The following is a 23,479-nucleotide window of genomic DNA, read 5'->3' on the forward strand; positions in this document are numbered from 1 at the left end:
CCTCACACCTTCTTCTCCCTCCCAGAAACATGATAGGGTCCCCCTTGTCCTCACTTATCACCCCACCAACCTCCGCATTCCAAGGATCATCCTCCACCATTTCTGCCAACCCCAGCATGATGCCACCACCAAACACATCTTCCCTTCACCCCCTCCACCCCTCTCCCCCCCCCCACCCCGGCGGCATTCTGCAGGGATCATTCCCTCCGGGACAACCTGGTCCACCCCTCCATCAACCCCTACACCTCAACCCCCTCCCACTGTACCTTCCCATGCAACCACAGAAGGTGCCCCTTTACTTCATCCCTCCTCATCGTCCAAGGGCCCAAACACTCCTTTCAAGTGAAGCAGCATTTCACTTGCACTTCCCTCAATTTAGAATGCTGCATTCGCTGCTCCCAATGCAGTTTCCTCTACATTGGAGAGGCCAAATGCAGACTGGGTGACCGCTTTGCGGAATACCTTTGATCTGTCCGCAAGCATGACCCAGACCTCCCTATCACTTGCCATTTCAACACACCCACATGTCCTTCCTTGGCCTGCTGCAACGTTCCAGTGAAGCTCAACGCAAACCGGAGGAACAGCACCTCATCTTCCGACTAGGCACTTAACAGCCTTCCGGACTGAACATTGGGTTCAATAACTTCAGATCATGGACTCTGTCCTCCACTCCCACCCCTTTCCGATCCCCCCTTTTCCAATAATTTATAATTATGTGTATATATATATTTCTTTTCCCACCTCTTTCCATTATTTTTAAATGTATTTCCATCCATTGTTTTATCTCTACCTATTTCAATCCCTTCCCCCCACCCCACCCTCATAGGGCTGTCACTTGTACGTCCCACTTTCTACTCTTGTCATCATTAGCACATTCCTCAGCTAATATCACCACCGTCAACATCCCTTTGTCTATGACATCTTTGGTAATCTCTTCTTTGCCTCCACCTATCACTGGCTCTCTATCCAGCTCTACCTGTCTCACCCCCCTCAACCAGCTTATACTTCAACTCATTTCTATATTTCTTAGTCCTGATGAAAAGTCATACAGACTCGAAACGTTAACTGTATTCCTCTCTGCAGATACTGTCAGACCTGCTGAGTTTTTTCAGCTATTTTTGTTATAGAAAGGAAACTGACTCTTCCAGCTTCTAAGGAAACGGAAACAAACAGGTTTAAAAACCAAAACTTCTTGCAAACTGATCCTAGTTGAAAGATATAGTGACACCGATCAGTCTAAGCTGAGCAGTAGCGGTTGATGAGTCCAGTGGTACAGAACAGGCAAGTTGAAGAAGGCAGATTCCAGATACAGAAGCTGAGAACAAGTTGCTGGAGCTGTTTCTGTTACTCGAAAATAACACTGGTGGATCTGTCATCAAGACTGAGTTGAGCAGGTTCCGCAGGTGTGTGCATTTCAGTGAAGAATGTGCCCTTGGAGCTTGGCTTGGTTGTGCACTGCTGTCAGCTGGGGATCAGACTAGCTTGAAAGAGAGGAGCTGAAATTCTTCATGAGGTTTGTGATAATCACCAAATTCTGAGTGGACTGCTGAGTCAATTTGCAAGAATTGCCTTACTTGTGTATGTCATTTAAGGTGCAATTTATTGTTTATGTTCAACTACAATTTGCCTGTCAATTCATGTTTAACACGTTAATTCTGAGTGTTAGAGTATAGGATAGACAGTCTTTAGCGTATGCTTTGTTGATCCGTGTATAATAAAAAAAATTCTGTTTTAAACACTGGAATCTTGTGGCTTTATTCTTTCAGTAAATAACTGGGAATATTTCGTTCACTTTTAAGAAAGAAGTTACTGGTCTCTACCAAGATTGTAACATGTGTGATTAGCTGTTAATAGAATCACAGCATTGTTGCAGTACAGGAGGAGACCTTTGGGCCTGTCAAGTTCATACCAACTCTCTTCTACAAGAGTAAGTCAGCTAGTCTCACTCCTCCGCCCTTTCCTCGTACCCCTGCAATATTTTTTTTGTCTGCTGTGCTTATCCCATTCCCTTTTAAAAGCCACAATTGAAGCTCCCTCCACCACCTTCTCAGGCAGTGTATTCTTGACCCTAACCGCTCGCTTAAAAAAATTGTTTTCTCATGTCATCTTTGTTTCCTTTGCCAATCACCTAAAATTCGTGTCCTCTGGTTCTCAGCCCCTCCATCAAAGGGAACAGTTTATTTTTATCTCTGCCTAGACCTCTCATGGTTTTGAACATTCCCCTTTCAATCTTCTCGAGTCCCTCATGGAGCTATTCTCGTAAATCTTCTCTTCACCCTTGCCAAAGCCTTCACATCCTTCCTATAGTGCGGTGCCCAGAAACGGACATAATAATCCAGTTGAGGTTGAACTAGTGTTTTATAAAGGTCCATCATAACTTCCTTGCTTTTGTACTCCATGCCTCTATTATTTATAAAGGCCAAAACTGTGATAACAAGGAAGCTCACATATTTTGGACACATGATGTGAACTGGAGGAGAGTGTTGTAGAAAATGAGGTAGTGCAAGGCAAAACACCTGGAAAACATGCAAAAGGAAGACCCAAGATGGCATGGACGGATAATATCAGAACATGGGCTGGCCTCCATATGGAACAGGCAGCGAGGGCAATGGAGAAAAGAAATCATTGGAGAAAGTTTGTTCATAGTACGGGCAACTCTCAGAACAAGGGCAGATGAAAGACAAGACAACCTGCCCTGTCCCCTTCAGGTCGCTCTGTCCCTATACCCAGTTTAGAATTGTACCCTTTAGCTTACATTGCCTCTCCTCATCTTCCTATCAAGATGCATCAGTTCACATTTCTCGGCATTAAATTTCATCTGCCATGTGTCCATTTATTCCACCAGTCTGTCACTATCCTCCACACAATTTACAATACTTCCAAGTTTCGGGTCATCTGCAAATTTTGAAATTATGCCTTATATACTCAAGTCTAAGTCCTTAATATAAAACGCTTAAAGGCATTCAACCAAAGTTCTGATTATCCCTTGCACAGAGTAAACAACTCATTTCAGCACACTAGGCTATGCTGGGAACAAAGGGTCACCATAGAATCTACATCCCATCACTAAACACAGGTCACAATGGAACTGAATTATGAAATCTTAGCCAGTTTAGATAATAAATAATGTAATTGATACCAAACATCAAACATTTACAGTGCAGGAAGAGATACATATATTGCAGGCTTTGTAGTTTTATAATGGTAGTGATAGCCAGAGTTCAACATTTATCAATGTTTGTTCTAATCAGATGAAAATCTTTTGTCATGTGATTTTAAAACACATGTAACTGATGAAAATTGTATTTGCAAAATTTGCAGGTCTATTTAAATGCTTGTATAAAAATAAACTATAAAGTCGACGTTGCATTTAAAGTTCAGCGTGAAAAAGATAAGGGAGTCAGGCAAGCATTGACAATATGCCTGCCTTTCCAGGTTAACATGCAACTCTCCTTGCATGCTGAAACATTATGACCCTTGAAATATATTTGCTGCTTTTATTTCTGAATTCAAAGGAACCTTGCTTTCTTCACCTCATTGACCTTAAGTATTAGTAATTAATATCAGTGACAATGATGGGCCAAATACTGATAGATTTATGAGAAGATATAGTTTGCATTGTTCCTCTTATCCATTAAAATCTCAAAACATGTTTTGGAAAAGCCTAAGCTATATATTAAAAATGTTGTTTCAATTATGTGGAAATGACATCTAGGACATCCAGTTGAATGTCATTTGTAGATACCAAGCCTTGAAGACAGTTTTTTTTTTCCATTACCAATCTCTTAAGTCTAACAGTTAAAAATCATCAAAGATGGTTTGGATCATTTATGCTGAGGCCAAGATGTCTTAAGTACTCAATAAATGCAGGCTTCTCCAGAATAAAGCTTAAGTGAACTCCAGGATAGAGAAGACAAGAAAACATGACTAAAATATCATCCAGTAATCCCTTATTTGACTTTAATCTCCCAGCTGTCCCTGACATACAGAACCATACTACCTCCTCACCTGTCTACTCCATCTTTTCTGAACACTATGCTCTGTCTGTTGTATTCTTTAACATCTTCAGTGATCAGCTATGTTTTAAATATTCTCCAAAGACTCACTCTCAAACCTCAATGCCACACTGTAGTTTCCCTACTGCCACAACAGTGCCCAGTTCTGGTATCATAATCCTAATGTTTTACCATTCATACATTTTATTGTAGATTTTCCCTCTTTCTTGGCCCCTAGTATCTCCCTGCTTCTGTTACCTGGTTCTTGTATTACTCTGTGTCTATCCACACTCTGATCAGCCTCATCCCTTTCCCTTCCCACCCATCCATTTTTTATGATTCTTGATAGCTATGTCAACTGTTTCTCACCAGTCTCATTGTTCCTGTTCATGCCATTTCTTTGGGGTTTAATCTTGTTAAATTACAGTGAGAAAATCAGGAAGCCTCCATGGAAATTCTACACCAATATTTCAGGATGTACATGGAAAGGTCAGTACTCAGGAAATTCAGTGGGACTAACAGATTTCAGCACTTGTACTAAACAACATCTCAGAATCTGATATGGTACAACATTTTCCAACATGCTATGCTACTATCATGCCCCTTTATTTGATCTTTTGCTTAAATTGCCAGTGACGTAAAGGAAACATTTTAATTGGTTGTGGAATAATTTTGCATTGCCTCACTCAAGATAAAAAGCATCACAAGTTTTTGACCATACATATAAATGCAAATACTAATTAAGCACAAGGTGACTTGTTCCTCATTTATGCTAGCTTTCAACATGCTGATAAAAAAAACACATACTATTTTGAAGTCTATGCTCCACATGGGTACAGTGTGATAATAGTCTATGTTACCTCAGGAGGGCGAGATGGATTATCAATTTGGCACTTCCAGCTGAAGATGGTTGTAAACGCTTTGTAAGCCTTATCTTTTGCTTGGGCTTCTCGGAGGTTGGGGATGTTCATGGAGCCTCTACCTCTGTTAGTTATTTAATTCACAAATGGATGTGGCAGTACTACAGAGCTTTAATCAGAACTGACGGTTGTGCAATTATTTAGCTCTATCTATAGCATGCTGCTTCTGCTGCTTCATACAATAAAGGGTCACCATCGACCTTGTTAACCTTGTTTCTATCCACAGGTGCTGCGGAGCCTGCTGAATATTTCCAGCATTTTCTGTTTTTATTTCAGCATAACTTCCTTGCTTTTGTGCTCAATACCTCTATTTATGAAACCCACGACCCAATATGATTTGCTAACCATTCTCATTATGTCCTGCCAAAGGTCAATGCACATGAATCCCCAGGGCTCTCTGTCCCTGTACACCTTTTAGAACTGTGCCGTCTAGTCTATATTGTCTCCCCCTATTTGTTCTGCCTAAATGCATCACACCACATTTCCCTGTATTAAATTCATTTGCCACTTGGCTGCCCATTCTGCTAACCAATCTATGCCCTGTTGCAATCGAATGATATCATCCTCACTGTCAGTTACATATCCAGGTTTAGAATCATCAGCAAATTTTGAAATTTTACTTTGTATTCCAATATGCAAGTCAGCTACATATATATCAAAAAAGCCATGGTCCCATCACTGACCCTTGAGGAACAACACTGTCTACCAGCCTTCACACTGAAAAGCAACCATTTAACATGACTCCCTGTTTTCTGTCCTTAAGCCGGTTTTTTTATCGCAAGCTGATACTGATCCTCCTATTCCACGAGCTTCAATTTTGTTAACCAGTCTTTTATGTGGTACTTTCTCAAAAGCTTTCTTAAAATCCATATAGACAACATCTATTTCTTTCCCTTCATCCACCTTGTTACTTGACCAAAAAGTTCAATTAGATGGGCAAGGAAAGCTCTTGATAGTTACAACCTACAACCCTACCTCAACTAATGAATAAGTTGAGGTGAACAGCTGGAAGAAGCACTGAGGATAGCAAAGGTACAGAATGTACTCCGGATGAGGGACTTCAATATCCATCACCAAGAGTGGCTCGGTAGTAGCGTTATTGACCAAGCCGGCTAAGTCCTGAAGCATACATAGCTGGCAGACTGCCCCTCAAACAGGTGATGGCAGAACCATTGAGAGAAAAAACCCACTTGACCTCATCCTCACCAATCTACCTGTTGAAGATGGATCCATCCATGACAGTGTTGATATTTGAGACCACTGGATAGGCCCTGTGGAGGCAAGGCACATCTTCACAATCTTGCAAAAGGCAAGGCTGAAGCATTTGCAACCATCTTCAGCCAGAAGTGCCGAGTGGATGATTCAATTCACTTTCAGCCATTTCAATTTACTCCACCCCATATCAAGAAATTACTGACTGCACTGGATACAACAACTTCTATTTATAGAGCACCTTTAACATAATAAAACATCCCAAGGTGCTTCATAGGAACATTATAAAACTAATTATGACAACGAGTCACAAAAGGAAATACTCGGTGAGATGATCAAAAGCTTGGTCAAAGAGGTTTCAAATAGCATTTTAAAAGAGGAAAGCGAGGTAGAGGGGAGGAAAAGCATAGGGAGGATATTCCTAGCTTAGGGCAATTGAAGAGATGTCCACCGATGGTGGAGAGATTAAAATCAGAGATGCACAAGAGGTGAGAATTAGAGGAACACAGATATCTTGGAGGGTTGTGGAGGTTTGGAAATCACTGCCTGAAAAGGTAGTAGAGGCAGAAATCCTCAACTCATTTAAAAGGTGTATGGGTATGCACCTCGAGGGCTATGGACCAAATGCTGGAAAGTGGGGTTAGGCTGGGTCGTTTATTTTTCGGCCAGAGCAGGCATGAAACAAGTAGCCTCCTTCTGTGCTATAAACTTTCTATGATTCTATGAACATTTGCACCACATAAGTGGTAGGCAATGACCATCTCAGGCAAGAGAGAATCTAACCATCCCGATGACATTAAATGGCATTACCGGCATGGAATCGCCCACCATCAACAGCCTATGGCTCATCATTGACCAGAAAATCAACTGGATTAGCCAGATAAATAATGCGACTACAAGGAGCAGGTCAGAGGCTGGGAATTCTGCATTGAGTAACTCATGTCCTGACTCCCCAAAGTCTGTTTACCATCTACAATGCACAAGTCAGGAGTGTGATGAATACTCTCCACATTCCTGGATCAGTGCAGCCCCAAAAACACTCAAGAAGCTCCACACTATCCAGGATAAAGCTTGATCGGCACCCCATCCACCACCTTAACGATTCACTCTCTCCACCACTGCCACACACTGCAGCCATGGTGTGCCAACAAGATGCACTACTGCAACTCATTAAGGCTTCTTCGACAGCACCTCCCAAATATGTGTGCTCTATTAGAAGACAAATGTAGAACATGCATGGAAACTAAGTGACATAACATCCTGACAAGGAAATATATCACCCTTCCTTCATCATGACTAGGTCAAAATCCTGGAACTCCCTACTTAATAGCACCATGAGAATGCCTTCACAGACTGCAGTGGTTTAAGAAGGCAGTAATCCACCACCTTCACAAAGGCAATTAGGGAGGGGCAATAATTGCAGGCCTTGGCAGTGATGCTCACATTCCATGAACGAATAAACAAAAAGTTAATGATGGTCATAAAGTACGGATAAGTAAACTTTCACGTATGGAAATTATAGCTTTTTAACAGCAATGTGCAATTTGGGAGGAAGTTTCAGAAAAACATCCAGTACGTAATACTCTAAAAGTTTCAACTACCTTGACAGCTAGCAAGGATACTACATTATTAGGAAATGCTTAGAAAAAGAATTGAAAGATAAAACATTAACCTTGCCAGGCAAGGTGAACTCCTGGCAATGACAGTGCTATTGTAAACTAAGCATTGACGGCTTGACAACATTTAAATAGCTACCATTTAAGGTAAGGGGTCCCGAGGCTACATAAAGCAAAACTGAACAAAGATGATATCAACATTGCTTGAATATAAAGTACACAAAAAGTGCAACTCACCAAAATGCAAAGAGCAAGCCACAATAATGCTTTGCTCGTATGTAAGTAATTCAAGTTTAATACTTTTCATCTACAAACTAAGGTGAAAGAAATTCATCATTTGGTTTTATGAGCAGTAGTACACCAGGTTTATTTGAACAATCAAAATTTTTATTTGGTGATTGCGAACTTTAATGAAATAATATGGACACCACCATATTTTTAAAAAAATATCAAACATTGATTTAAATTGTTAATAAATCAGTCTAATTAGCAACCTGCAACCTTTGGGCATTCAACACAGTAGAAGCTTTTAAAAAGTATTAAATTTGTAGAAGAAAAGTTGCAAGCAACTTAAAAAAGATTTTCTCAGCATACAACATAAAATTTGCCAAACCCATCTTTGTGTCACTTGTGTTGAGTATAACTCCATCCTGTTTTGTACCATGCTGAAAATAGATTTTAAGAATGTGATGTTTAACATTATTATTATTATAGAGCTCCCTATAGTGTCTGTAAATCTGGAGCAGCCATATAAAGGCAAGATGGGACAAATACACTTTGTGCTGTTGAAATGCTGGTCATAATCCCAAAATAATAAACTTCAGTTTTTCCGATGTATTTTGTCTCATCACTGAGACTTTGGAGAATCAGTAATTAGGGAATAGGATAGATTTGTGTTCCGTATGAATACTCCTTTTGAGAGGAAACTATGTTAATTGACTTTTATATCATAGCTGTAAACTTAAAACATTTGTAACTACAGACGAGCTGTGTAGCCTTTAAGCAAACTATAAATTGATTTAAAAATATATTTAAGATTAATCTAATCAAATTTAAGGAACAGCTACACAAAACCAATCAAGGCAGCTCTGGGTTGTTGAACACAGGTTCCATCCCTAGCAAATGTCATTTACATTACGAATTCCAACTGCATTAGACATTTTGCCGAATATGTTTGGAAAAATAAGGATTTAATAAAGAAATTGGAAATATAACAAATGTTTCAGCTTATCCTGAATTTTCCAATAAACAGAGTCCTCATTTAGTTCCTCAGCCGTCAGCATGGCAACTGTGATAAAACTACAGACTGTGCTACCATCTGTGAATCATTTCACCAAACAATACTGTCAGCATGTTCTACTTCAAATAGCAGAACTAATCTAAAATGGAGAAAATAACACACTGGGTGGAATTCCCAGATTTGCACAAAGTGCGGTAGCGGACGGGAAAAAAGTACATTCTACTCACTTACTACTGAAATGGCGGGTTTTCACGCCCTAATGTCCCATTCCTGGCGCATCCCACCTCATTAATAATGCATTTCTAGGAAACACGCTAGGTTGCTGGTGGGGTGACCTCTGATTTGCCTACTCCACTGTCACCTCAGGCTTTCAGTAAACCGGGCGCCATATTTAAAGGCCGCCCTTGCACAGAGCTAACACTTGCTATGGGATTGGAAGCTGCTGTAAAGTCATGGCTGCTGAAGGGAGGAAACGTGCTGCCCCCAAATTTAGCTTTGCTTTCCTTGGGCGCCTATTGGATGTAGTGGAAGCCCGCCGTGAAGTCCTCTACCCTCGCTCTGGGTGACCATGCAAGGTCACCAATCCAGCATGGGAGATGGTGGCAGCGATGGTCAGTGCCAACACCCTGCAAAAGAGGCCAAAAAAGGAGGAATGATCTCCTCCCCTCCACCAGGGTAGGTCACTCTCCTCATCGTTCTCAACTCACAAACCCATCTACAGGGATCTCACTCACTGCCAGTTCAAGGGACACCACCATTCACTCTCTCACACACACCTTCATCTGCCCCTTGGATCATATCCTCATCCCGTCCATGGCACCACACTCACCACCCACACACGCTAGGCAACCTTCTCATCTGGCCTGGCAGGTGTCCTGCTTACACTCTCTCCATCTATCTTCATGCAGGCCAAACTGACACACAATAAAAGGGAGGGGTCACAGACTGACCGAGGAATTCCTGACATCAAGGTCCACAAAGACTTTGAAAATAGAGTCAGCAAGCTGGCCGGTGACGATCTGGACTGTTCCTGTGCTGATACTGAGGTTGTCGGATCTCAATCAATTGAGGATCCAGCAGTGCAACATCCATCAGACTGTCATGCTGTGAGTGAATTCCCCTGTTCTGCAGTCCCCTGCCATGCACTAATTATTTCTCCTTGCTTTCGCAGGCACTCCTGGGTAGCAGCCGAGGGGCTCCATGAGCCAGGTCCTCGACTCAAGCCCCGAGGACACCTTGGAAGAAGAATCTGATGACACCCTAATTGAAGACCCACACCCTCCACTAGCGCAGAGACACACATCTTGGTGAGATGTTATGAGGGTTCTGTGTGAGCACATCGCACTGTCTGATCCACAGCAGGCAGTGGGAGGGACTTCCCAGGTTTCCAGCACTCGGAGGACTGCTGGAGGTCAGTCAATATTGCAGATGCTGTATTTCTGGATATTCCATCACCTTGGGAGGCTGTAAAATATGCAAAATTTGCTCTGAAAATGGAAGGTATGAGAACAAGGAATCAAAAATAAAATGATTATTTCGTAAATTTACTATTCAACAACTACAGTAGGTAACATTAACCTGAAAAACATACTGGCAGCTTGCTTTGTTATCTAATCCTATTGAAATTCTTTCCTTCATTTCCCCTATTTTTGTTTCCCTCCATTTTACATGCACTATGCTTTTTAAATAAATGTCTTAATCATATTTGGGCATATAAACAGCTAGGCATTTATCATTTATCTGATATTATTGCATAAATCAATTCTCATACAAGTGTGATTCCTTAAATATAGCAAATTGATTAAGAAAAGGATTTTTTCTATAAGCAAGCAGGAGAATGTGATTTAAATCATTAAGTTTGAGTCAAGTGACTGGACCATTGTGAGCTTGTCTGATGACTTTACTGTTCTTTGGGAATACTGCTCTGAATTACCCCTAGATAGGCTATTCCATAGCTTTACCATAAAAAAGTTATGAGGGTTCAACTTTTACTTGCCTATTAGAATCAGTTTTCCCTTGTTATATAGCTTGTGTTAATGCCAAATATCATTTGGGATTACCTAGTCCCTAGATCTCCAATCCCAAATAAGATCAGCAGCATAAACTGCCTCTTTCCCAATGTAGACATCCATAGCACCTTTTTAGTCTTTCCTTAGATTTCAGATGCCCAAATCCATTGATCAACTTAGTTGCACTTATTTGTACGTCATTCAAGTTCAAAATGTCCCATCCACTCATGATGTCCATGATAATGTTGATAGAACTGACCACTGTGCATGTTCCTTAAGGTGACAATGTTTATCCCCACAGTAAAGACATCCTTTATCATGTGCTGTTTCCTTGCTAAATGAGATGAACTAAAAATATATGTAGTAGTAAAACTCGGTCTCTATGAGATGCTTTGAGCCATCATCAGCAGCAGAATTGCATGCAGCCACAATTTGTAACCTCATGGCCTGGCAGACCCCTCATTCATCCATTTTCAAGCCAGAAGCTTAACCCTGGTTCAGTGGAGAGATCACAGATTTGAACTTGTGACCCCAAAACATTAGCCTGGGCCTCTGAATCACTAGTCCAGTGACATTGAAACATAGAAAATAGGAGCAGGAGTAGGCCATTGGCCCTTTGAGCCTGCTCCGCCATTCATTATGGCTGATCATCTAACTCAATAGCCTACTCCCGTTTTCTCCCCATATCCTTTGATCCCTTTCGACCCAAGAGCTATATCTAACTTCTTCTTGAAAACATACAATGTTTTGGCCTCAACTACTTTCTGTGGTAGCGAAATCCACAGACTCATCACTCTCTGGGTGAAGAAATTTCTCATCTCAGTCCCAAATGGTCTACCTCGTATCCTCAGACTGTGACCCCTGGTTCTGGACTCCCCCATCGGGAACATCCTTCCACTATGACCACTATGCCACCATCTCCCCCTATCAAATACAGAGTCTGGGCTGGCACTTCGGTGCACTATTAAAGGAATGCTTCACTATTGAGGTGCCACATTTCAGATGAGACTTCCATGGACCTGTCAACTCCCTCAGGTCGATGAAAGATTTTTTTGAAGAGCAGGGAATTTGCCAGGTATTTCAGCCAGTATTTGTCCCTCAGCCAATACCTTAAAACAGATGATTCTGAACATTTAAATTATTATTGGTTTTCGGATCTTACACATGAAATTGCCTTGCATGTTTCGGTGTTACAATAATGACAATGCTGAAAAAGCATTTCATTTTCTGCAGGGCAATTTGGGATACTTGAATGGGACAAACCGATGGATTCAGCTGGTCTCTTTCTATACTTTCCATGTAAACTCATGCTGTCAGGAAATATTCTTCACACAGAGTGACCTGCCTAGTCTTCCGAGTAAGCTAGGGCAGACAGAAACTAGTCATTCAAGCATGTGATGAGGTAGGGGCTGTATCTAGGGAGGGAAACCATGGGCCAGTTAGCATAACATCTGTCATTGGGAAAATGTTAGAGTCTATTATAAAGTATGTAACAGCAGAGCATTTTGAACTGCAAAATATAATCAAGCAGAGTCAGCCTGGCTTCATGAAGGGGGAATCATGCCTGGCAAATTTATTAGAATTCTTTGAGGAGGTAACAAGCAGGGTAGATAAAGGGAATCAGTAGATGTAATATATTTGGATTTCCAAAAGGCATTCAATAAGGTACCACACATAAGGCTACTTAATAAGATAAGAGCCCGTGGTGTTGGGGGTAGTATATTAGCATGGTTAGAGGACTGGCTAAATAATAGAAGGTAGAGAGTTGGGATGTGGGGGCATTTTCAGGATGGCAACTTGTAACTAGTGGAGTGCCAAACGGGTCAGTGCTGGGGCCACAATTATTTACAATATATATTAATGACGGAGTTTGCAAATGACACAAAAATAGATGGGAAGGCAAGTGGTGAGGGTGACACAGAGTCTACAGAGGGATATAGACAGGTTAAGTGAGTGGGCAAAAATGTGGCAGATGGAACATAATGTGGGAAAATGTGAGGTTATGCACTTTGGCATGAAGAATAGAGGAGCTGAATATTATTTAAATGGAGATAGATTGAAGAAAGCTGCAGAACAGAGGGACTTTGGAGTCCTTGTGCGTGAATCCCAAAAAGCTAGCATACAAGTTCAGCAGGTAATAGGGAAGGCAAGTGAAATGTGGGCATTTGCTTCAAAGGGAATGGAGTATAAAAATAGGGAAGTCTTGGTAAAACTATACCAGGCACTAGTTAGACCACACCTAGAATACTGTGAACAATTTTGGTCCCCTTACCTAAGGAAAGATATACTGGCATTGGAAACAGTCCAGAGAAGGTTCACTAGTTGATCCTGGGGATAGTGGGATTTTCTTATGAGGAGAGGTTGAGCCGGTTGGGCCTGTACTCATTGGTGTTTAGGAGAATGAGAGGCAACTTTATTGAAACATATAAGATTCTTAGGGGGCTTGACAGGGTAGATGCTGAGAGGTTGTTTCCCCTTGTGGGAGAGTTTAGGACCAGAGGGCATAATCTCAGAATAAGGGGGCTTCCACTTAAAACAGAGATGAGGAGGAATTTCTTCTCTCAGAGGGTAATCAATCTGTGGAATTCTTTATCACAGAGGGCTGTAGAGGCTGGGTTGTTATGTATATTCAAGGCTGAGATAGACTGATTTTTAATCAGTAAGGGAATCAAGGGGTATGGGGGAAAGGCAGGAAAGTGGAAGATTATCAGATCAGCCATGATCTCATTGAATGGCAGAGCAGACTCGATGGGCCGAATGACATACTTCTGCTCCTACGTCTTATGGTCTTAGGGTGCCTACAAGGGTTACCTGGCCTCCTCTTCTGGTTCTTCGTAAATTTTGAATTTTTTTTGAGCTCCATGCCTAAATTTGAAATTAACTGAATATTCTCTACAGAAAGACAAGTTTCAGGATCTTGCTGTCTTGCAGTACTTAAAACTCAAATATAGACAGTAGCCATGTGTACCCGTAAATGAATTTTCCAGCTTGCCAACATTTCCAAACACAGTGAGCAGTCTTGCAACACAAAGTGGAAAGTTGGAATGTTTTCATACCACATCGTTTATAAACAAGTACAACCATCACCATGTAAGTCAGCCATCAAAATCACTCTCCAATTATTTCATGCTTATGTGTGCATGCAGCCTCAGTCTATATGTATCAGATCATACCAGTACATTTCAAAATTTACTGTAAGCAAAAGTCACTTAATATTCTTGTATATAAAACATTTATTAGAAAATCAATTAAATAAAAAAAAAATTCTAAAGAAACAAAGGACAGATGAAAGAAGGCCAGCACAACATGCCCACATGGAATTTATATGTGGTTTAGAGCCCACTGATTCATTCCATTTACAGCCCATGTTCTGATTTTGCATTCAATTCAATGCTGTTTCTCCGACATTTTCTGCAAAAACAGAGTAAAAGGTTATGTTCTTGCTGTCATTCTTGGCATGCATTACTGAACCAACTCCACATAAATGCAACTCTGTGGTATTTGATTCCAGATTCCAGCTTTTTTTTTTGGAGAAAATAAAACATTTGTCAGTGCCTATGAGAGATACTTTGTAGCAAAGGTTAAATACCCAGTATGACCTGCCATCTCTCTCAGAGGTGCACCACTTTTAAACTGTTGTGAATCAGTCCAGCTGTTTTCCTTTGATTGGTTCTTCACGTCGCCTGGTGTGTCCTGGTTATTTGTGTCTCCTGTACCAAGGTCAGGGAGCTGCAGGCTCACAGTCCTGACATCATACACACGGAGAAGAATTTCAAATGTACTGATATCCATGAAATCTTGCTCAGTCAAAGCAAGGCAGGTGCGCTGTACTTGCTCAATACAGGGAGAGAAAGAACAGATCCTTCCACCTGCATTAAAAAAAAGACATTTAGATATTAAAAATAATTAAAACATCCCATGTGTCCATTCTACCCATCACAGACAAAATTAATTAACGTTCACCTTTCTATCTTTGTTTGAAAACCATGACACACACACATTTGATTTGTCCTTTATCCTTCATTTCTCATTTGTCCCTTTCCTTTATCCCTCAAGTTCTAATTTTTCCCCACCAGCCCCACTTCCCTCTTTTTAGCACCTTATTTTAAATTCATATAGACCGCTGTTATTTTATTAATTCAACATGATCATGATTGTTCCCTTCCTCTCCCCCACCAGGCTCCCCTCCTCCTGTGGTCAAAGACTGTAGAGGTGACAACCCAATATGATGGAATGAACCGAAAATTCAACGAATGCAAAGGAATCCTATGGAATTCAAAGCAGTTTTGTAAATTAGACAGCAACCTAACATCTGATTTGAACAAAGCCACATCATGGGACCTGCACAGAAATGATGGAAAAGGTCAGGAGTGATTATACAACTCAATAGGATTAGGTGGCAGGCTGCACTGTAAAATAAAATCGAAGATGTATTGGCATGTTAAACCCTCCATGGTCGATGTTGTTTTCATAATGAGGTCAATCACAAAGTTCTTTGGAGAAGAACCATGGGACAACCTTTTCCCCGAATACAGAAACTTGCCCAAGGGCATTTTTACTCATTAAGAACTTTAAGAATGTAGAACACGAGAAAAATACACAAAATATGAAAGCATTATTCCAGTTGGGGGTTTAACCAATCAACTAAAGTATCAATTCCTCAATTTTATATTACAACCCCGCCCCCCCACCACCCCGAGTAAAGTCTAACATTCTATTAGCCTTCTTGATTACTTTTTGTACAAATGCACATAGGCACCCAAATCCCTTTGCTTTTCCACAGCTCCTAGCCTCTCCCCATTATGAAAATATTCCGATTTGTCCTTCAAATCCAAAGTGGATGACTTCACACATCCCTACATTGAACTCCACTCGCCATTGATTTGCCTACTCACTTAATCTATTTATGTCCCTTGGGATATTCCTGCTCCTATGTACTGAATTTACTGTAAATCCTAACAGCGTCATCTGTAAACTTGGATTTACAATTCTCTACCCCTTCATCCAAGTCATTGATATACACAGTGAAATGGTGACTATGGTATTGTTAATAATTAATCTTTCCAGCCTATTTGTTGGAGCACTTCTACATTGTCTACCTTATCCTCATCATTTTTCTGTTTGGATTATACATCCTATGCAATAATTCTACATGTAACATTGTCAATATGATTAATAGAGCATTTTCCCCCAGGTTGTTAATATTTTAAATGGTTTAATGCTTTCTACTAACAAAATTTAATTTTTATATATGCTCCATTTTTAAGCTGCAATAAATTGTTAAGAAGGAAGGGTGTTAATCACGCTTTAAGCCTCAAGATTCAATATCCCTTAATAAAATGCGGCTTTAAATTTTTGCCTTTGGTGCAAAGTCACCCCTTCAAGATGACTGATAAGGGAGGTTACTCCCAAAGCCCATCCAAATCAAATCAAGGATCATCAGTAAGGACAGTACAAGAAAGTCCTGACCTTGTGCCTCAGATTCCCTGTGGATTAATTATTCAAAATAAATGTAATTTTACTAAACTGCAAATCGCAGCAAAACTTTGAAAAGGTTAAGTCAAGTTAAAAACATTTATTCCATTTGCAACCTGAGAGATTGCTCCAGGTTGTTTTGAAACCCATATTTTGTGCAGCTCAATGGAATTCAACAGCAACAATGACCTTAGAAAATATCTGCATGTTGTCAGCTGCTTGAGTAAAGGCTGCATTGTAATCACCTTAAGTTACTTTCAAAAATAGCCAGTACACTTCAACCTACCAACTTTAATCAGAGAATCTGTTCAAGCTATTCTAGCAATGACAGAACCTATCAAATGGCAGCTATTTACAACCATTGCAGAATTCTATTTGATTAAATAAAAGCATTTCACAGATATAATGTATGCAGTAATTGTTGCTTTGAAAAACCAATCAAGTACCAGGTTCAAGTAGATTTTCACTACCTCTAGCCTTGGTTGCTTACAAAATATATAGCAAAAGGAAGCCAAATGGCAATCAGTGTAAATTTATCCTTTGAATTCAGCCTCCAAAATTTGTATCTTTCAAATCTGAAGTAAGAGATAATGCTGGCAAACCACCTTCTTTAACACCTACTCTCCCCATCAACCCAAAGGTCTTGAATTCATGACCTGAATATTATACCTATTTATAGTTGATGGGTGGAAAACTTAACTTGATAAAGACCAAGTCCTTCTGAATCACTCAACCGGACATGCCATTTAAACCACTGAACAACTTTCCCATATATATTAAAAAAAGGGCTGTTTGACCCTCCCAACCTCCAAGAGGGATTCAAAGAAAAATAAATGCAACAATTAAAATAACATACAAGGACATTCAAATCAGAACCTGATTTAACCAAGACGAATAGGCTTTCTCTTCTATTCATTGGTTAATAATTGTTATATCTAATAATAGTTCTTTTGTAGAGTTTCAAAATACAAAATTATCAGCCTTTCCTACAAGTGCTCTTACCACAGCAACCAGCCTCCTTGTATGTCAAATAATGTGCCATCTCTGGATTCTTGTCCATTTGCTGCAACCCCACCCTTGCTGCCTCAGCATTTCTTACTTAACAGCACAGCTTTTAACCATCTGGATCCCAACCTTCTGCAAATTAAGTGACTCTTGAATCTTATTCATTGTACTTGGTGGACCAAACAGCCTTTTCTTAGCCCATGCTTTTGCTCCTCATGCACTTCTCTGGTTTTCTCTGGCAATTCTTTCCCCTTCTTTGGACACTGGTTCTTTGCTGGGGTACAGTTTCATGGGCATCAGTAATGGTCCAGTATCTCTTTCAAGTGGCCATTATTCACGTTGGATTATTGACGGGCAGATTGTGCTGGCAGACTATTAAACTATGATGGTATCGCAAGTATTTGATTTGCCCTCATCCAAGTCCACGCACATAAACTTCCAGCAAGGGTTAAAAGATAGACGTTTTGGAGCAAGAACCCCAGACAATTTTCCTCTGCATGCAAAGGGTAGGGACCAATTGTAGGAACCCTGTCATCATCCTAAACTAGATTATCTAACAAATTTGGTTGAGAGCAGTATACCTCAAACCCAAAGCACTTTTGAGAATTGCTAACTTGATGATATCTAATTACATCTCAACTTCTATGCTTTTATGTCACACTTTTAACATAGCAAAAATGCTCCAATTTCTTCACAAGAATGTTAAACAAAATTTGATACCGAGTCATAGGAGGAAATAACAGGACACTTAAGGTGGGTTTTAAGGAGCATTTTAAAGAAGGGAGAGGCACAAAATGAGGAAGAGAGGTGGGGCATTTAGGGAAATTAGGGCCAAGGCAGTAAAAGCACCGCTGTCAATGCTAGGGCGCTTAAAATCAGGGATGTAGAAGGAAGGCAGGACTCTTGGAGGGTGGTTGGGCTGGAAGAGGTTAGAGATGGCGGGGGGCGGCAAGGCCATGGGGAGATTTGAAAACAAGGGTGAGGCGATGGCAGACTGGGAGCCAATGTCGGACAGCAAGGATGGGTGATAAATGAATAGAATTTTCTGCGATTTAAGATATGGGCAATTTTTTAATGAGTACAAGTTTATGTAGGGTGGAAGATGGGAAGCTAGCCAGGAGAAAATTTGAATCACAATAGACAATTAACATATTCTGCTTATTTGGTTTCATCCATACTGTAATGCTTAAGTTTTAAAGTTTGTAACATTGGCACACATTTTCATTGTTACCGTCTCATTTTTTTCTTGTATCTTATGTAGGCCATTTTGTTCTGTCAAATAAATATAGCTGTTCCCATGCGCATAAAATACTAGCTGCATAGCTCTCACAATGGCTGCAGGTTGCTTGGTGAGAAACCCATCTCATCAGCCTCAATCCAGCTGTCATTGCGCATCAGTTCACCATACAGACAAAAAAATGTGTTCATATTTGATACCAATGATATTTAATCGTAAATGATATTAAAATACTTTTTTCGTAAAAACTATTTTTTGGTTTAACATTATATGCATTTTTGTAAGTAGTATGCCAGGTATTTTTGACGATAAAGCTAATAAATTAACAAGATTTTCCTACAATTTCCGCTGAGACACCAATCTCAGCAAATTTGTATTCCAATACCAGCTGAATTTAACTCTTCTTCGAATCATAGTGAAAGTTTAGAAATTGAAACAAACTCAAAAAACAACTAAGCAGAACCTATTTTACAGCTCCATATGAATGACAGTGAACACTGATGGGAGAATCTGCTTGCAAGTCTAATAGCTGTATCCATCTGCTTCTTAATATTATCTAGAGTTAACTGAGTTGGCTGCACACGCCTCCAGGTGGACATTGGGACGAGGCAGAATCGGATCACCCCACACATTACTTCAGCTGAATATTTTTGCGAAAATTTTAGCTTTGCCTCTTGCACTCAAGTACTGAACCCCACGATTCTTGAGGGCAGAGATATTCATGGAACTACCTCCATCCATCACAGGCCTCACTATTCACTATTTTTTTCAACCAGGTGAGATAAAGGTAGGAACAGAAGTAGACCATTCAGCCCCTCTAGCCTGTTCCATCTTTCAATGAGATCATGGCTGAACTGCGACCCAACTCTATACACTTCCTTTAAAATCCAAGAATACCAACCATCTAGTCCTGGTGGTGTCACTCATTAATATCATTATTTTCCCCATGAGAGTTATTTTGCTGACATTAATTTTGATGAGTTCCTGTCCCTGATTCAATATTAGTTTCCTAGGCAAAAACAGAATTACCTGGAAAAACTCAGCAGGTCTGGCAGCATCGGCGGAGAAGAAAAGAGTTGACGTTTCGAGTCCTCATGACCCTTCAGCAGAACTGGGTGAATCCAAGGAGAGGGGTGAAATATAAGCTGGTTTAAGGTGGGGGGGGGGGTGGTGGGGTGTGTGTGTGTGTGTGAGTGGAGAGAGAGAGAAGTGGAGGGGGGTGGTGTGGTTGTAGGGACAAGCAAGCAGTGATAGGAACAGATAATCAAAAGATGTCACAGACAAAAGAACACAGAGGTGTTGAAGTTGGTGATATTATCTAAACGAATGTGCTAATTAAAAATGGATGGTAGGGCACTCAAGGTATAGCTCTAATGGGGGTGGGGGGCATAAAAGATTTAAAAATAATGGAAATAGGTGGGAAAAGAAAAATCTATATAAATTATTGGAAAAAACAAAAGGAAGGGGGAAGAAACGGAAAGGGGGTGGGGATGGAGGAGGGAGTTCAAGATCTAAAGTTGTTGAATTCAATATTCAGTCCGGAAGGCTGTAAAGTGCCTAGTCGGAAGATGAGGTGCTGCTCCTCCAGTTTGCATTGGGCTTCACTGGAACAATGCAGCAAGCCAAGGACAGACATGTGGGCAAGAGAGCAGGGTGGAGTGTTAAAATGGCAAGCGACAGGGAGGTTTGGGTCATTCTTGCGGACAGACCGCAGGTGTTCTGCAAAGCGGTCGCCCAGTTTACGTTTAGTCTCTCCAATGTAGAGGAGACCGCATTGGGAGCAACGAATGGAGTAGACTAAGTTGGGGGAAATGCAAGTGAAATTCTGCTTCACTTGAAAGGAGTGTTTGGGCCCTTGGACGGTGAGGAGAGAGGAAGGGGCAGGTGTTGCATCTTTTGCGTGGGCACGGGGAGGTGCCATAGGTGGGAGTTGAGGAGTAGGGGGTGATGGAGGAGTGGACCAGGGTGTCCCAGAGGGAACGATCCCTACGGAATGCCGCCAGGGGGTGTGAAGGGAAGATGTGTTTGGTGGTGACATCATGCTGGAGTTGGCGGAAATGGTGGAGGATGATCCTTTGAATGCAGAGGCTGGTGGGGTGATAAGTAAGGACAAGGGGGACCCTATCATGTTTCTGGGAGGGAGGAGAAGGTGTGAGGGCGGATGCGCGGGAGATGGGCCGGACACGGTTGAGGGCCCTGTCAATGACCGTGGGTGGAAAACCTCGGTTAAGGAAGGAGGACATGTCAGAGAAACTGTTTTTGAAGGTAGCATCATCAGAACAGATGCGACGGAGATGAAGGAACTGAGAGAATGGGATGGAGTCCTTACAGGAAGCGGGGTGTGAGGAGCTGTAGTCAAGGTAGCTGTGGGAGTCGGTAGGCTTGCAATGGATATTGGTGGACAGTCTATCACCAGAGATTGAGACAGAGAGGTCAAGGAAGGGAAGTGTCAGAGATGGACCACGTGAAAATGATGGAGGGGTGGAGATTGGAAGCAAAATTAATACATTTTTCCAAGTCCTGACAAGAGCATGAAGCAGCACCGAAGTAATCATCAATGTACCGGAGAAAGAGCTGTGGAAGGGGGCCGGAGTAGGAATGCAACAAGGAATGTTCCACATACCCCATAAAGAGACAGGCATAGCTGGGGCCCATGCAGGTACCCATAGCCACACCTTTTATTTGGAGGAAGTGAGAGGAGTTGAAGGAGAAATTGTTCAGTGTGAGAACAAGTTCAGCCAGACGGAGGAGAGTAGTGGTGGATGGGGATTGTTCAGGCCTCTGTGTCTGTCCTTGGCCTGCTGCATTGGTCCAGTGAAGCCCAACGCAAACTGGAGGAACAGCACCTCATCTTCCGACTAGGCACTTTACTGAATATTGAATTCAACAACTTTAGATCTTGACCTCCCTCCTCCATTCCCACCCCCTTTCTGTTTCTTCCCCCTTCCTTTTGTTTTTTCCAATAATTTATATAGATTTTTCTTTTCCCACCTATTTCCATTATTTTTAAATCTTTTATGCCCCCCACCCCACTAGAGCTATACCTTGAGTGCCCTACCATCCATTTTTAATTAGCACATTCGTTTAGATAATATCACCAACTTCAACACTTCTGTGTTCTTTTGTCTGTGACATCTTTTAATTATCTGTTCTTATCACTGCTTGCTTGTCCCTACAACCACACCACCCCCCTCCACTTCTCTACTTCTCTCCCCCCCACCTCCTCCCACCTTAAACCAGCTTATATTTCACCTCTCTCCTTGGATTCACCCAGTTCTGCTGAAGGGTCATGAGGACTCGAAACGTCAACTCTTTTCTTCTCCGCTGATGCTGTAAAAATTCTGTTCATTTTGACATCCTTCTCTAGTTTCTTTTCATATTCCCTTTCAATATGTTTTGTCACCCTTTGTTCTTAGTATTCCTTCAGTTTTCCCAGATTGCATTTTTTTTGTTTTTTCCTTTTAGTTTTATGTTGCCTCTTATTCCTTAAGTCATCCATGGATTTTCTTTTTGTAAGTAAAGTTCTTGTCCCTTAGGGGTGTAACTTGGGTCTGTATCACATTAGATTCTTCCTTCTCCCTTTTACCCATTAACAGTGCACTGTGGGCAGACTCTATGTCAGTGCATTGAAGTCAACCTTACCTAAATCTAGAAACCTGGCTTCAGGTTTCTTCCTTACATTAAAGTCGAGCATATTATGATTGCTATTAGAGAAATACTCATGCACCATTAGGCTGTTAGCTAAATCTGGCTCATTACTAAATCTACTATACCTTTCCCTGTTGTTGGTTGTATGACATATTGTTGCAGAAAACATCCCAGACACACACAAGAATTTCACTCACTATCTTTCTGACATATGCGAATCTGCCTATCCCATCTATATGCAAGTTAAAACCTCCCATTAAAATCACTCTGCCTTTGCTAAATGCTTGTCCAATCTCTGTAGTTATACAATCTGCCACTTAACAGCTGCTACCAGGATGCCTATGTACAACTCTCACCTATGTATATTATTGGCTTGGCCTAAATAGCCAAGTGGTTATGGTACTGGGTTTGTAACCCCAAGATCAAGAGTTCAAATCTCACAATAGCAAAACCATGAAACAATGTAACTTCATCTGAAACAGATGGAAATGGGTGTGTACTCGAAAGAGTTACAACTCTCACCTGTCATAAATCTTTTTCTATTTCTTCATTCTACCCATAAAGTCTCCTGCTGCCTGCCTGCTTACATCATAATGTCCTTTCTTACCAGTGAAGTGACTTCATCCTTAATCACTCAGGCTACTTCTTCCCCCTATCATTTTTCCTATCTTTCCTGTAGGCTGTATAAACTGGCATATTTAGTTCCCAGTCCTTACCATCTTGCAGCCATGTCTCCATAATGGCTACCATGTCGTAACCCCAAGTTGAATTTGCAACTTCAATTCATTCAATTGGTTTCTTATAATCCATGCGTTTATATAAAGAATACTTATTTGGATCACACACTCTAAGCTGTCACATATTTACTTTTCTCTCTTGGTTTAATTACTTCCTATCTCTTAGTTTTCCCTTTACTTGTAGTGCCTAAATAACAATAAATGACTGTCCCTTTACTCTCTTGCCTTTTGTTTGTTTTCAAACTATTATTTATACTACCTTTTCCACTCCAGGTTTCTAGCCCATTTACTAGTTTAAAGTAGTTGACACTGCTCTAGTTATCCTTTGCGCTAGGACCCTTCCTTGTTCCAGCCCAGTTCAGGTGGAGCCTGTCCCAATGGTATG

At 41.0% G+C, this 23,479-nt stretch overlaps 1 protein-coding gene across 4 annotated transcripts in view; it reads right to left on the reverse strand.

Annotated features, from left to right (window-relative positions):
- Nucleotides 1-14,207: 14,207 nt before the first annotated feature.
- trmt61a (tRNA methyltransferase 61A) overlaps nt 14,208-23,479 on the reverse strand; it is a 55,380-nt gene continuing 46,108 nt past the window's right edge. For all 4 annotated transcript variants that reach the window (XM_041214471.1, XM_041214473.1, XM_041214472.1 and 1 more), the window contains exon 4: nt 14,208-14,861. In XM_041214471.1, the coding sequence (XP_041070405.1) occupies nt 14,548-14,861 (314 nt within the window). In that variant the 3' untranslated portion in view covers nt 14,208-14,547. The remainder of the gene's footprint in view (nt 14,862-23,479) is intronic.

The sequence above is a fragment of the Carcharodon carcharias genome, chromosome 20, assembly GCF_017639515.1.
Source record: "Carcharodon carcharias isolate sCarCar2 chromosome 20, sCarCar2.pri, whole genome shotgun sequence".
In the NCBI taxonomy this organism is placed as follows: Eukaryota; Metazoa; Chordata; class Chondrichthyes; order Lamniformes; family Lamnidae; genus Carcharodon; species Carcharodon carcharias.